The sequence below is a fragment of the Phyllopteryx taeniolatus genome, chromosome 1 (genome assembly GCF_024500385.1).
Source record: "Phyllopteryx taeniolatus isolate TA_2022b chromosome 1, UOR_Ptae_1.2, whole genome shotgun sequence".
NCBI lineage: Eukaryota > Metazoa > Chordata > Actinopteri > Syngnathiformes > Syngnathidae > Phyllopteryx > Phyllopteryx taeniolatus.
This window is the reverse complement of record NC_084502.1, coordinates 7,571,524-7,586,131: the sequence shown is the minus strand read 5'-3', so window position 1 is coordinate 7,586,131 and position 14,608 is coordinate 7,571,524. Positions and strand designations below refer to the sequence as shown.

The 14,608-nt window shown below is 40.5% G+C and overlaps 1 protein-coding gene across 1 annotated transcript in view; it reads left to right on the top strand.

The window, feature by feature from the left end:
• Nucleotides 1-13,296, top strand: part of LOC133475354 (V-set and transmembrane domain-containing protein 2-like protein) — a 30,636-nt gene extending 17,340 nt beyond the window's left edge. Inside the window, exons 2-4 of the mRNA XM_061768091.1 lie at nt 7,596-7,765; nt 8,388-8,432; nt 10,377-13,296. Of these exons, the coding sequence (XP_061624075.1) occupies nt 7,596-7,765; nt 8,388-8,432; nt 10,377-10,799 (638 nt within the window). The 3' untranslated portion in view covers nt 10,800-13,296. The remainder of the gene's footprint in view (nt 1-7,595; nt 7,766-8,387; nt 8,433-10,376) is intronic.
• The last annotated feature ends 1,312 nt before the right edge of the window (nt 13,297-14,608 follow it).

Genomic DNA, 14,608 nt, shown 5'->3' with positions numbered 1-14,608 from the left:
CAAGTAGTATATTGTAGTATAGCGACAGTACTTTTGTCATTTGATTGTATTTTGGCTTGCTACCTTCCTCTGGCGGGAAGCTTCGGCGTAGTGAGGCTATATTTAATGTTCAAAAAAACAGCTTTGCTCACATTTTTCAAGTGGCTTGCCCGTCACTGGTTATAATAAAGCCCACTATCGTGTTCTGCACGCTTGAAATGACGTGATGTCATAGATTGACTTCATTTCCTCGTCTCCTTGAGATCATTTTATAATGGAGATATCATTTGAACTGGCCTCCAAAACCAGACAAGAATTATAGCTTGGTAACTTGAGAATATTTGATTGAAGAATCAAATGATCCTGTGTCTGCTGTTGAGCTTTATCGATCGTTCTGTCTCTCAGGGTACAGCGCGTCTCCAAATTTATCGACCGGCTGTTCGGCGGCGTGTCTAGGTTGCTCTTTGCCAGTAGGGAGGTTAAAGCCGTGCTACAGAACAAGCAGTGCGTATTGGCTAAATGAGGAGATAAAAAGGCCTCCTTGTGAAGGTGCTAAACAGCCTTCAATGAATAATTCATGTTGTAATCCAGGTGAGCGGTAGAGCTCTTGTAATGTCTGTTTGATAGACGTTTGGGTCCACGCGGTGATGGCAACTGGATTGGGTGCTACCATTTTTTTTTTTCTATCTGTCTATCTGTCTGTCAGTCTGTTTCTTCAAAGGTTGTAAATGCGCAGAGCTCAGATGCAAGATGCACGATCCCTCGGCGAAGTGCGTTTAATTGTTGTGTCTGTCACGACACGTCGCTGGCATAGATAGATGAACAAAGTTCTTTCGGAAATAATACGAAATTTCAGAGCAATTGAGTGAAATTGAATGATTCCCCAAGGCACACCTGAATCACTGGTCCCATCTGATTTTGGGTGAGGGGTGGGCGGCAGGTCACCGGTTAATCACAGGGCTATTTCAATTATATTTACATTGTCGTTTGGACGGCTGATTAAAATTGTGAAGCATTGAGCTTGATCATCAGCCTTCCAGCTGTGTGGTCCAGCACTGCTTGCTCATTAGCAAATGTAAATGAGGGAAATTCCGCTCGCTCAGACTGTCTTCTGTTTAGACTTTTGTGGCGTTTTCCTACATGTTTCCTGAGTAAGGTATGGCAGCTGTTTTGCGCCACACTGTGCCAAGGCTCATTAGGAAACCGCAAAGCTTATTACGAGGCCGTGGGAGAGACTCGTTAGCGACTCATTATTACTGACGAGAGTGTTGATGGACATGAGTGGGGACGTACACGCTACAGTGAGGAGGCTTTGCGTTTATTTATTTCAATTAAAATAACAAACGCCGCGCATTTCTGTGTGCCGCGTTAATGAATGGCCTCCACTCTGATACGGTACCGTATCTCAATTTCCGAGCGCTGATTATTTTTTCTTTTCTCTATTATTATTTTATTTAAGAAAAAAAAAACAATCCTTGAGATCCGTTTGTCCAGTTATATCGGCTGCGTATTTTGGAAATATTAATTCCATTTCCAACATGACTGCATTCTTGAACGGACAATGTCACATAATTATAAAGTGCTGGTGCAAGGCAATGCATTCCATCTCCGTTGTAACAAAAACATAATAATTCTCAAGTCAACCAATCAACAGAAATCAGTGTTTACACCCCTTCACGAGCATTTGTACAAAAAAATGCCTCCTCTCGAACAGGCCATACTTTAAATAAACTTGTACTCAGCAGTTGAGTAAATACCGTTTGAGGAAATATGCTAATTGTTTTGCAGTTGAACGTGTTGAATTAGAGCAGAGAACAAGTCGTCCTTGGTGTCCTCGTTTATCCTCCGGCTGAGGAAGGCCCCTTGTTTCCCCTTTTAACCTTTTTTGGATTTGATTAAGAGGAAAATCTGTCCAGCGGGAAGGCGGGAAGGCGGGCAAGTTGGGACTCCGGCCAGAAACAGCGGGAAACCCAAACAGACGAGGTTGCAAACCAAGGGTGGTGTGAAGGTCCTTGTCTATGCACAGTAAACACAAGCGAAACGCCTGCAGAGATTACAGCGCACACATCAAGTCTGGACTGTACTGATTTTAAAACGAGGACAATATGCCACTGATACAATTGCAGCTTTTATCAGATACACATTGGACAAGAACGCACAATGGGGATTGGTTATTTTCCCACCTGTGCTAGGTTGAATGGATGGCTAATTGTAATACACCTACAGTGACTAATCACTCCTTATGACACCATGCTGTTATATCTTCATGACTGTAAACTTACTGTACGCTTGAGTTTGGTCACTTTGATCTACAATAATACACATTCACTACATATATATATATATATTTTTTTTTATTATTAAGCATCCATTTAGGGCTGTAACTTAACGACTATTTTAAAAATCCATTGATCTGACGATTAATTTTGGATTAATTGATGCATCTGAGTTTTATTTATTTATTTGTTTTTATTTTCATCCTTGTATTCAAAAACAGGACCTTATTTCAAATTGACAGTGCAGAAACTGTAAAAACATAAATGGATTATGATTCAGTGACTGGTTTAAAAGCAGTTGTTTGTCTTATTTTAATGAATGTTTGTCTTATTTTAATGAATTCTGCTTTCATGGAAGATTACATAAATCTGGGAAGATTTACTTTTCTGAGGATTTGGACAAGTTAAAGAATGCCTCTAAACGATGAAGTGATAATCCAAATAGTTGATTCATTTGATAATCGTTTAGTTGTTTAGTTGATTTTTCATTATTAAAAGCACAATTTAAAATATAATGAACAAATCAGAGCCCGATTCCAGTTGCGTCTCCACATGAACGAGGACACAGCAAAGTTGCTAACTATCAAACGGACTGACAAAGGAAAAAAATACAGTACCATTGTTTTCAATGTTTGGAGCCACGATAGACTATTTGCCCAGCCCCAGAATCCGACGTTTACTTTTACTTAGGTGAATGTTTATTTTCTTCCCATCTTCTCAGCCTCATGAATCTTTCTCCAGCAGCCCACCCCGCTTCCACCTTTGCTAAATGACTCAACTCGGATGCTTTCGAGCGTTGATCAGCGGCCGGCGGCTGCGTGTCTTCTTCTCTTTGTCTTGGAGATAACGACAACACTTGAGGGCGCCTTATAAGTTCTCCACGGTGGCAGTCTGGACATTAGAGAAGACTTTTTAGTAAGAGATACAACATTAGATAGCCTCCAGTTGCCTCAGAATAGCCTTGAATCAATGTGATAGTGAAGATTTGTGGAGCGGTAGGATAATTGTGTCAATGCTAAGAGATGCTATTATCATCCACTAGTTGTTATTTTTCACTTGATAAAAAAAAAAAAAATCACTTGTTTTGCGGTTTGAGGATTGACTCTTAATCCAAATTTTGCAAGAATAAAGTTGTAATATCCATCATTTGTATAGACCAATTGTCCTCGCTGGCGGTACTGGTCAAATGAAGCCTATCCCAGCTGAATTTGTGTGAGAGGTGAGGTACACCCAGGACTAGTTGCCAGCCAATGGCAGGGCACACATAGACACACAAGCATCCGCATGCACATTGACAGCACACAAGCACGGGGACAACATGCAAGCTCCACATTCGAACCCTAACCTCAAAACTGCGAGGCCAATGTGCTAACCACGCTTACACTATATACTACTATACTATATATTCACAAATTAAATATTCTAGTATACCTACACGACCTGCTCTTGAAAAAAAAAGAGAAGGACAAAATTATCAGTTTCTCCAATATTTCTGTTTATAGAGTAAAATGAACATTTTCGTTGTATTCTATAAACTACTGATAGCACATTGTAACTAAAAATACCAACTTCTCTTTTCACTTCTTAAAATTACGACTTTATTCTCTTAAGACTGCGGCATATGATTTATGAGGTGGCAATATTACGACTTTTGTCTTGTCAATTTAGTTTTCTTCGGTGTGGCCCTAACCCTCCTTCGTAATTTGTATTTAATCTAAGATGTATTATTCATTTATTGGGTTTATATATCGTATGAAAATAATACTAAATATATTTCTATATGTAGCGGTGTAATGACAAAAGGGGGATGATTTACTGAAAATAGCACTGTGAGGAACACGTTACAACGGGAGCATTGGCTGAATACCGTCATTTCTCGTGTATAATGTGCACCCATATATAATACACACCCCCAAAGTTGACCACAAAATTCTGGAGAACCCTTCTACCTATGTATAATTCATTTTTACAATGCATGATTTAGCTTCTACCGATATGCTCAAAACATGAAGTATTATCTGTATTTTGTTAGTTTTTTATCAAATACTTACTCTAAAGTTAAGCACTTTATTTGTGCCTGTAAGACTTTCTTTTTATTCACTTGCTCTTATTTTCAAATTCACAGGCCTACTATTATTTAGTAAATGATAAAACACACACAGTTGTGCTCATGTTTGATTACCCAGGCAGAATTTTTAAGATGGGTACAATTCTGTAAAGAACACATGAAGGGCCAGGTGAAACACGTTATTTTATTTTAATGGGATTCAAATTAAACTGTCAAAAATTTCAGAAAAGCATTATTACTAAACAAAACATAACCATAAAGAAATGAATAATGGTTGTTGTTCAGTCATCAGTCGTATTTAAGAAAAAAATCACAAATTCTGCTAGGGTATGTAAACTTATGAGCACAACTGTACATATATGCAGTCATACATATCCCTGACATATTGGAATGAAAGTGTAGGCAACACCTTTTTCACAACGTTTCGGTGCCGTTGGTGTATTAGAATGAAAGTGTACACCTTTCTCATAACCTCTAGGGGGCGGTGGCATATTGGTATGAAACTCTAGATGGCAGCCTACATTTATAAAACCCGAAAGTTTTTTTCATTTTCCCTTATACGCACCTATATATAATGCGCACTATTGACTTTTGACAATTTTTTGGGGGGGAAAAAGTCCATTCTACACTAGAAATTACGGTAGGTTTAGCATGATCTTTGATACATTTGAACAGACTGCTGATAGCTATCATTGCCCTGTGCTTTTTTATTTATTTATTTATTGTTTATAAATAAACACATTAGGGCCGTCCTTGTATGTTCTGTACACAAATTCTTGTGTTGCGGGCTTCACAGCTAAGTGCGGAGAAGAAAGATTATCGGTGCTGGGAGCAATTGCACTGGCACTATCTCTCGCACAACAGTGACCCATGCAGCTTTGAATATGATCAACAAGAGAGTGGGGGCTTTTGTTGCTGGCTCAGCCATGTCAAATCAATAACGGTTGCGGCGTCTCGCGTATCGCAGATGACAAATACAAGCACATATGATCAATGTATAGAAAGAATGTTTGACTTGAGGCCTGTGCTGTTCTTCTAACACACGGCGTGTCTTTTAGAGTTTCAGCACACGGTAATTCATCAACGTTTGGATAGCCTTTTTTGTTTGTTTGTTTGTTTGAAGCGGGAATTGCTAATTGATCATTTAGTAATTGATTCTTCTCAGTGGGAAATGATAAATAATGCTTTAGTTACGCTTAATACAGTAGGGGGTACCTTGCTTAATCCTAATTTAGAATACTTACATTTTTTTGGGTGACTAATTACTAATTAAGAAGAGCACCGTTTCAGGTCACCTTCATTGTAACAGAATAATAAACACTCATATGGTTAGATGTCTTTAATAGCTACAGAGCAACAGTTGAACAACAAAATGAATACATATAAGTAAACTTTTAAAATAAGAAAACTGTAAAGCACTGTAATGTTATAAATAAATAGTCGTTTTTTTTGTTAAGTGGTGGGGGAAACCCTGCGTACATGTAGACAAACAACCGTTCACACACACATCTTAGTCTTAGTCTTTATCTAACCTACAGAGCTGTTCCAACGGAGATTCAAACCCAGATCTCCTGACTGTGAGGCAGATGTGCTCACCTCAAATAGATAAATGAATAATGAATAAATACAGTATACCAGGTTAAAGAACCTTTTGAAGATGCTATGTTATCGGTATTTATATACTGGAGTATAATGTGAGTATAAAGACCAGCAAAAATAGATCTATGCTTCTTTTCCCACCCACCCCTGTCAGTTCTACACACACACACCACGTTGTTTACTATTCATGCTTTGGATCACTCTGAGACTGTTGATTGCTTATTTATGTACCCTTTGTCTCGATGAGTAGTGTGTATCTGCCACAAGGCGCACTCCTCCGCTTTTCCATACAAAGGCAGCAGCGTTTAATCTGACAGCTGCAGTCACGCGGCGCTTTCTGCAATCGTGAATGTGTGCCTCTGCGCCCTGAATAGCATCAAAAGTCTCCACAATCGGAGGGCTACGCTGGGAAACGTACACTCTTTCAACAGCATGATGCTTTATGATTGTGAATATCATATTAGCGTGCATTTGCTGACGGACACCAAGTTACACTGGATAATACATCGCAACATATTTGACATACTGTACATACATGTTCTTGAATGAGGAATACTCATTGGGATTTGTTTTGCAAATGTTACATGGCGCTGCATCCATGCGTCTTCGAACCTAAACATTGTGTTTTTGTGTAGATACTAAATGGATAGCAAGTCAATGACGCTGCGGTGAATACAAAAGGGAAATTACTCACTGCAGATATTTTCGGCACCAGCGACACCTTTCACTTAAGGAGACAAATACTTTAAGCTCTAACAGACACGTCAGCATGTTGTGAAGCAGGTGTTACATTGATGCTTTGAATTGATTGATTGATTGATTTTTTGAAAATCTGAATTCAACTGGGAAATCCCTTATTACAGAAATTACAGACACAAAACCACATTCCAAAATCATGCATGTTACATAGAGCTGTCAGAATTAGTCCTTAAATCCACAACTAATCGATTGTCAAATTAATCAACAACTGTTTTGATAATCGATGAATTGTTTAGAGCTAGGAGGCACGGTGGACGACTGGTTAGAGCGTCTGCCTTACAGTTCTGAGGACCGGGGTTCAATCCCCGGCCCCGCCTGTGTGGAGTTTGCATGTTCTCCCCGGGCATTCCAGTTTCCTCCCACATCCCAAAAACATGCGTGGTAGGTTCATTGACAACTCAAAATTGCCCGTAGGTGTGAATGTGAGTGCAAATGGTTGTTTGTTTATGTGTGCCCTGTGATTGGCTGGCGACCAGTTCAGGGTGTACCCCGCCTCTCGCCCGAAGATAGCTAGCTTAGGCTCCGGCACGCTCGCGACCCTAGTGAGGATAAAGTGGTACGGAAAATGGATGGATGGATGGATTAAACAATACCAAATAAACAACTAGAATTGGTTAATAAAGACGAATAAACATGATTTTTTCAATTAATTGATGAAATAATTGATAGAATAATCAATTGTGAATAATGATTCTAAACGGTCCTTAGAGTAAATGTGAGTTGTTAGTCTGTATGTGCGCAGAGATTAACTGGTGACCAGTCTCGGGTTTGCACTGCCTCTCACCTAAAGTTAGCTGGAATGGACTCCCGTTCATCTTCAATCCTAATGTGGGAAAGCTCTATGGAAAATATCACATTTATAGTATATTGTCCGAGAAGATGTATTGACCTGGACTCCTCGTCTGTGTGTCCAGCCATGTTTACGGAGGTGCCTCATGATGTGACCGCTCAGAGGGGTCAAGATGTGGAGATGGCCTGCTCGTTTAGGGGGGCCGGGATGCCCTCCTACTCGCTGGAAATCCAGTGGTGGTACATCCGCAACCATATGGACTGGACAGACAGACAGCCGTGGAAAACCAATGAGGTAACACGAAGATAGCGGGAAACGTGCGGAAAACATCCGTCGTCGCAAATGGCGCTTCCTGTCGAACAGCGCGAAGAATTTGTTATTTGATCATTGTTAAGAAATCGTTATTCTGTTGTACGGACTCGATGATTTATTATTCACTGCACTACTTGGCTGCAAACAGCAGAGGCGCTGTTGAGTCGGTTAAAAAAAAGAACAACATCAGGAAGTTGCTGTAATGGGAACAGCACATCGGAGTGTTACTTGGGGTGTATTGTTACACATATTTGTATTCAGTATGCATGTACAACCATACCGAGTCTACGCAAAGAACATATTAGGTAAAGTTACATTTTATAGCTGTATTTTGTTCAATTGGGATAATTTGACTAGATTCTAATTTTTTTTCCATCCACTTGTCATGTTCATCGTCGGTTTCTCCATTAGGTGCTCTGAAAGGTACTTTGAACATCTAAGCATGTATGTAGTTATGTTTAGAAAATACGACGTTTCCAAATGTCATTTGTGAGCGATTCAGTTTCTTTATGGCGCTTCACTTTTATAAAAGAGAGCCGTAATTTGTTTCTCTATCTAATTGAGATGTCATCTTGAGATGTCTGTTCTTTTTTTTTTTTTTAAGGTATCTCCAGAGGAGGAGGGGCCAAAGGATGCTACAAAGATAAGCGTGAGTTAATAGCCCCTCTGCTTTGAAACCCGCTGTTAAGAATCTTAGTTAATTGCACGAGGCACCATCCCAATTCTGATTACATTTCCATTTCTTGTACTTGCTAATTCGCCAGTGTTGCTTATCCCACTGCACACACAGGGATAGCATTTATTTAAAAGTTGTTTCGCACTCGACGCATGATGTAATCATCCCCTTCATCCTCGACGGTCTTTACGGCCACTTAAAGGCAACGCTGCTTCTCAGAAATGTCAGTCAGAATACAGGTTGTACGTGTAAGCTGATCGTACGTGTTCTTAGGTTCCCATGGTAACTTGGCATATACCACCAATATCAGATACAAATGCGTGCGTACTTTCTTTTTAGCTCACTGCACACAGCAACTTTGCAAAAGCCTCCGCTCGCTCGAATGCCCGTTTTCACAGAAGTCATTTTGACACAGTAATAGAGTAGAAAATAGAGTTTTGAAAGATTACTTCAACAAATAGATTAGAATCATGATGAGTTCAGCATCCCGCATCCATAGGAGCGCACACGCCGTCAAAGATGCTGCCTGCTGGATAATGAACCGTGCGACAGCTTTACATAATCTGTACGTGCATACGTGCGATCGCTCTATCGTGAATAAAGGTTGAAAAAACAAAACAAAACGTTCCCTGGTGTTGCTAAGCACAACATCACAATGTATGAGCACGGCAGAAGAGGTGGAACACAATCTGTCTCTGGTTTCTGGTGCATTTCACAGTTTTCCCATAATTCTTTCTTTTCTTTGAAATTAAGAAAAGTCAATTCATCTGTTCAACGAATGAATTCCCCCAGGGACTTAAAACATTATCCATATACAAACTGTATTTCCCATGTAACCTCAAAATGTGGCTGTCATGCGATCCATCAGTTCAATAGGCAAGCATGTGTGTTTTTGCTTTTTCTTTACCTTTACTGGACACCTTTTTCCAGAATAGGCATGGGCATGTTAAATGTGATGATGACACAGAACTAAAGGAAAACAACAAACTTAACTTAAACTATCGCTTTATCAACAGGAAGTAGCTTAGTACAGTGTACATATTGAGTACATACTTTATATTGGGGGGAAAAACAAATCTCACGGTACTCCACTAAACAACAATTTCACAATAAGTAGACAGAATATACTGAAATAATGATGACCTTGTCTCAATTTACACACAAATGTGCTTACATTATTCATTTGCGCTTACATTAACACATGTACCGTATACTTTCACATAAACTGGCAGGATTCAGGAATACCCGATGAAAAGCCAGGCAAGTTCTTTCAAACTCCACGCAGGAAAGCCTGAGCTGAGACTCGAACCCAGAACCTCTTGGGTCCGAGGCAGCTATAATAACCACTACCTCACTCCTGCCAACTGATTACTGCAAAATATAGTGTTTTAGGGACAGCATGCAGTAAAAAAAAATATTAGACACAGCTCTCCGTATGATGCGGTGCAGTTCTATAAACTTGAAAACGTCTTTTTAAATGAATCCGTTCAGAAGCGTTTTTGATCCAGCTCGTGTCTCAGACCTCATTACATCGTGCCAATGGTCAGAATGCTGTTGTGTATCCCGCTTCCTTCAAGTTGAGCAGGAAGACTGCTCCTGTGTGAGCTATCATCTGGGAATATTAACTACGTTCGTGTTGTAATGAGAGGATCGTTCCATTTCGCTCAAGGGAAATGACACACACACACACACACACACACACACAGCTTCTGGCTGACGTGGCCGCTTTGGAGCGCCTTGTTGTGGGCTGTGAGTGGGCGCAAGAAGGCCGAAAAGGGAGCTTAAAATCTTTTTTTGAAAAGTCTGATGTAAAAAGCCAGCATGGGACGTAGGGACGTAGCTACTTTGCACCAAAAGGCATGATGTTCATCAGCCCTCCGTGTGTTTTGATATCTTTTTCTCATTTGTTATTACCAGGTAGTGAAGGTTGTGGGAAGTAACATCTCCCACAAGCTCCGCCTCTCCCGCGTCAAGTCCTCCGACGAGGGCACGTACGAATGCCGAGTCATCGACTTCAGTGACGAAGAAGAGGCGCGCCACCACCGCGTGCGCGCCTACCTGCAGGTAGTAGCCGAGAGCGACGTCATCCCCAGTAACCAGTATGACAACTTCCAGGTGCCGGATGACACCAAGGGCGAGTCGGGATTCGAGCGCGCTCACGGCCACCCCCAAGATGCGGGGCGTGCCCGGGAGCGCAGTAAGCGACCTTCCTCCGCCACGCAGCACAGTCACCCTGCCGGTAGCCATCAGCGCCAAGCGGGCAGAGAGCTGAGAAAGCGGGATGTGGACAGTGAGCATAGCAACAATGACTGCTCCAATGAGCCCAGCTGTGCGCTGTAATCTGATTCCATCTGAAAAAGTGAAGCACATTGCAAATGATGTGCATAAAAGCTACACTTCCCACACAGTGCCAAACCCAAAATCTCATATCAATATATAGAAACAGCTTATTGAGGGCCCTGTGATTGGAATGTGTAGCTTTCCTTTTGAAATGTGTTTTATTTTGTCAGTCGCGGATGACTTCACAGCATTCACAAGAGAAGCGGATGTGTGCTTTTTCCAAAATGACCAATTTGAAGTTGGGCACAAAGCTGCACTCGCGATTCTTCGTTGCGCAGAACAATAAAACACACGAGCACTCAGCAGAGGCAACATTTGATCAAAAGTGAAAACTCATTTGTAAGTTAGCAGGCTTCCTCGTTTATGAAGGATTATGTAAAACATTACAAATGGATGGAGGGGGCCATTTTGATTATGCGGTGCACTGCTCATTTTGCACCGTTTCATGCAGGGGTGTCAAACTCATTGTCGTTCAGGGACCGCATGCAGCCTAATTTGATGTCAAGGGGGTCGGACCACTAAAATCATACCATACTCGAAATAATAAGGAATAACAATACGTTTTTGTGTGTTTGTTTTAATGCAAAACAAAACAAGTACATTTGGAAAATCTTTCGATTGTGACATTTAAAAAAAAAAATTCATTTTATGAAAAAACATTTCTTGACAAAAAAAAAAATTAATTCTTCCGTTTGTCATCTACATGTGAACATTTAAAGGCGCAAAAACGGAAGTCACAGGTATTTGGAACTAGTATTGCACTATTAAAATTAAATCAATTCATGAAAACGAAGAATTATTACCATTCCATTTTCTACATGAGCATAACATTATCCTTAGTCCTGGCCACCACAATGTTTTACGTATTTTTTCACTTTCAAGTTCATGCTGCGGGCCGGATTGTACACCCTAGTGGGCCGGTTTTGGCCCACGGGCCATATGCTTGAGCCCCGATATAATGGGTTGGTTTTGTGTTTTGTGGAGTTTTGTGGAACGTAGTTTTGTAATTTTTGCATGATCCCGCTCATTAACTCAGTAACCATGAGACAGAAAAAGCCATTTTAAGACAACGTCTCACATCCTCTCAATGAGATTTGTTTGTCCTGGATTTATACGACAAAGTTCACGGTTCAAGTGAGACCATTTTTATTTTTCCTCCCAAGTGGCGTATTTCATATGCAAACGCATGTCACTGCATATCCTCAGATCGGAATCGGGCCGCTATCAACACATTCACTGCCATTGACGGCTTTAGAAGTTAAATATCCATGTTAATTGGGAAGGCTGGCAGTGAATGAGTTAAACGCGGATGAAAAGAGGATATGAAGCGACCATCTGCCAATGGGAGGGAAGCATAAACAGATTGGATGCCATTTTTATTCTGCGGGGGATTCCATTCACAGCATCATGACTTAAATGTACAAACTGGGAACTGAATTGCGTGGGTTCTTCCTGGAAGCATGTGCCACCCCTCGACGTAGCTTGCCTAATCCTGCTAACAAACTAACCAAGCAACAGGGATGGAAAACAAGTATTTGTTTACATTTGTCAGTCTTTATTAACATTATTTATTCAGTAAAGAGTTGAATACTTTTATTCAGTGATTGTCATGAGTGAAATTGAGCTGTTACATTCAAATCACGGTTGAAAGACAAATCAAGTATTGCACATGGATCTCACTTACTAAATATATACATAAGAACTATGAATGTGCTTTTTGGTTAGGACACTTTCTTAGAAGAAATACCATCTTGGTATGTTCAGCCTTGTATTTTAATGATAATAAAAATCATATTGTTCATCAGCCATTAAGAAAGCCTCAATCCTTTCAACTGTAAGCCTCTAATCTACTTTGTATAGAACACTGTATAATATGACATGAAGTGAATGCATGTTCGGTCATTTTCTTAAAAGCCTTTTTAACGAAATATATACAAAGATGGCGCATTTACGTTCCCCCTCCTCCATGAATTTTTTGGGAAATGTATGTTGTTGTATTTGATCTGCTGTTTCTATGTATTTGTTTTTCTTGTTTTTCCAAAAGTGCTGTACAGACAGATGAATGACACTTTCAAAAACTTATCTTAGTATTTACCAAATCTGCCCATCATCAGTTTTGGAACGTTGGTAAAGGCTTAAGAGACCCCATTTGACCTCTGCCATTTGTTTTGTAACCACTCATAATGGTCTTGTTGTGTACATGCTTGAGTGGAGCCCAGGCGCTACTTCGCTCCAAAGGGATCGAACGGGACAAAGTGAATATCTGCCATGATTTGGATGCGTCCTGTTCCGCCTCGAAGACCTCGTGGAAAGTTCTGCTCGTACTCAAAGGGAACAACAACCCTCCCAGAAGAACACTTTATGAAACGTCTTGCTGTGAGTCGAAGGCTCGCCAAGGAAATTAGACGGAACGTGTACATTTCTCCACGCGTAGTTTGATCTCATGCTAAAGTGTATGCCTTTATCAAAGAAAAAATAAATAGCATACTAACATTGATCATTGTGTCATGGTTGCCTGAATGTTACATGATTTTATGCAAAACACATTAAAGAACATCCCCATTGAGTTGGAAATTGTACTGCACCTTTTAGACTCACAAATGTATCAGAAAGTTAAAGAGCACAATTTGAGCATCGTGTATCAGTCTTCACTGCGCGCTTGTTCAGAGTGGAAATAAATGCAGCCATTTCTATGCAGTATTCTCTCATTAACTAACCAACTGTAAAGATATGATAACCTTACTGATGAAGGTAATTAGTGGCAAACCCATTTTCACCTTTACTTGAACAATAAATCGGTACCTTGACTTCAAAGTTGAAGATATGCCGTGCCCGTGACTGAGCTTGTGGGACCGAGCCATCGTATAGCAGAGATTATTAATATTATTATGATAGCGAGCTTCCAATACGCTGCTGCTTGAATGAAGTGAAAAAGAGGAACAATGGTCAAACACATAATGAACACACTCACAAGGAGCAGGTTTTAATACTTGACTACTGCGTCGTAACCCGCCAACCCGGGCTGGATTCAGACCTCCTGATGTCACGCACTAGGCCACGCCCCTATAAGGCACACATCAACACACAACTGTACCATAGTGTGTGTAATGCTTGACTTGAAAGTGAGTTTGCAGTTTTTAAAAACACTTTTTGTCACATGTCAAAACTGTCTGACCTGCCAGCAGAATATTATAAAATGTTGTTTTTGTTTTCTTTTCTTTTTTTTTTAGAAAAATCAACCCCCTCTGGCCACATGAAATGCTTCTAATTTAATTTGAATTATTTTAAAATTGACTCAAAATGAACTAGCCAACGAACTCGCCAATCAGAGGCTTCAGAGACAGCAAGCGTGACCGAATAGTCTGTCAATCATTTGCACAAGCAGCCGCTCACAAATGGAGACTTTCTTGGCTGTATTATTTAATTATCCAGTTAGCAACTAAAGTTAAAAAAAGGAAACGGATAGCGCTCTCTGGAAACACTCATGTCCGAGCTGAGTTGTCAACGTGGCCGAGCTTAGAAAACCACCGCATGCGTCACGTCACTGTTCTCACCGAGTCATCGGGTAAGTGGATCACCCATCTTATATATTTTTAATTGCTTGCACATTCCCAAAAATATAACATCAAACCGATAACATTGCGTGTAGTAACGTTGCATGCTTGCGGCTGACCGAGGTTCACTCTGAGGCGGCCCGTCGACTTGTTCCTGGATCTTTTTTTCCCCCCAAGTTTAGTGAGTCGGGGGTGTTTCTTTGGGCAGAGAAGCGAGTGGGGCGGGCGGGCGAGGACTTAAATAATACTAAATTC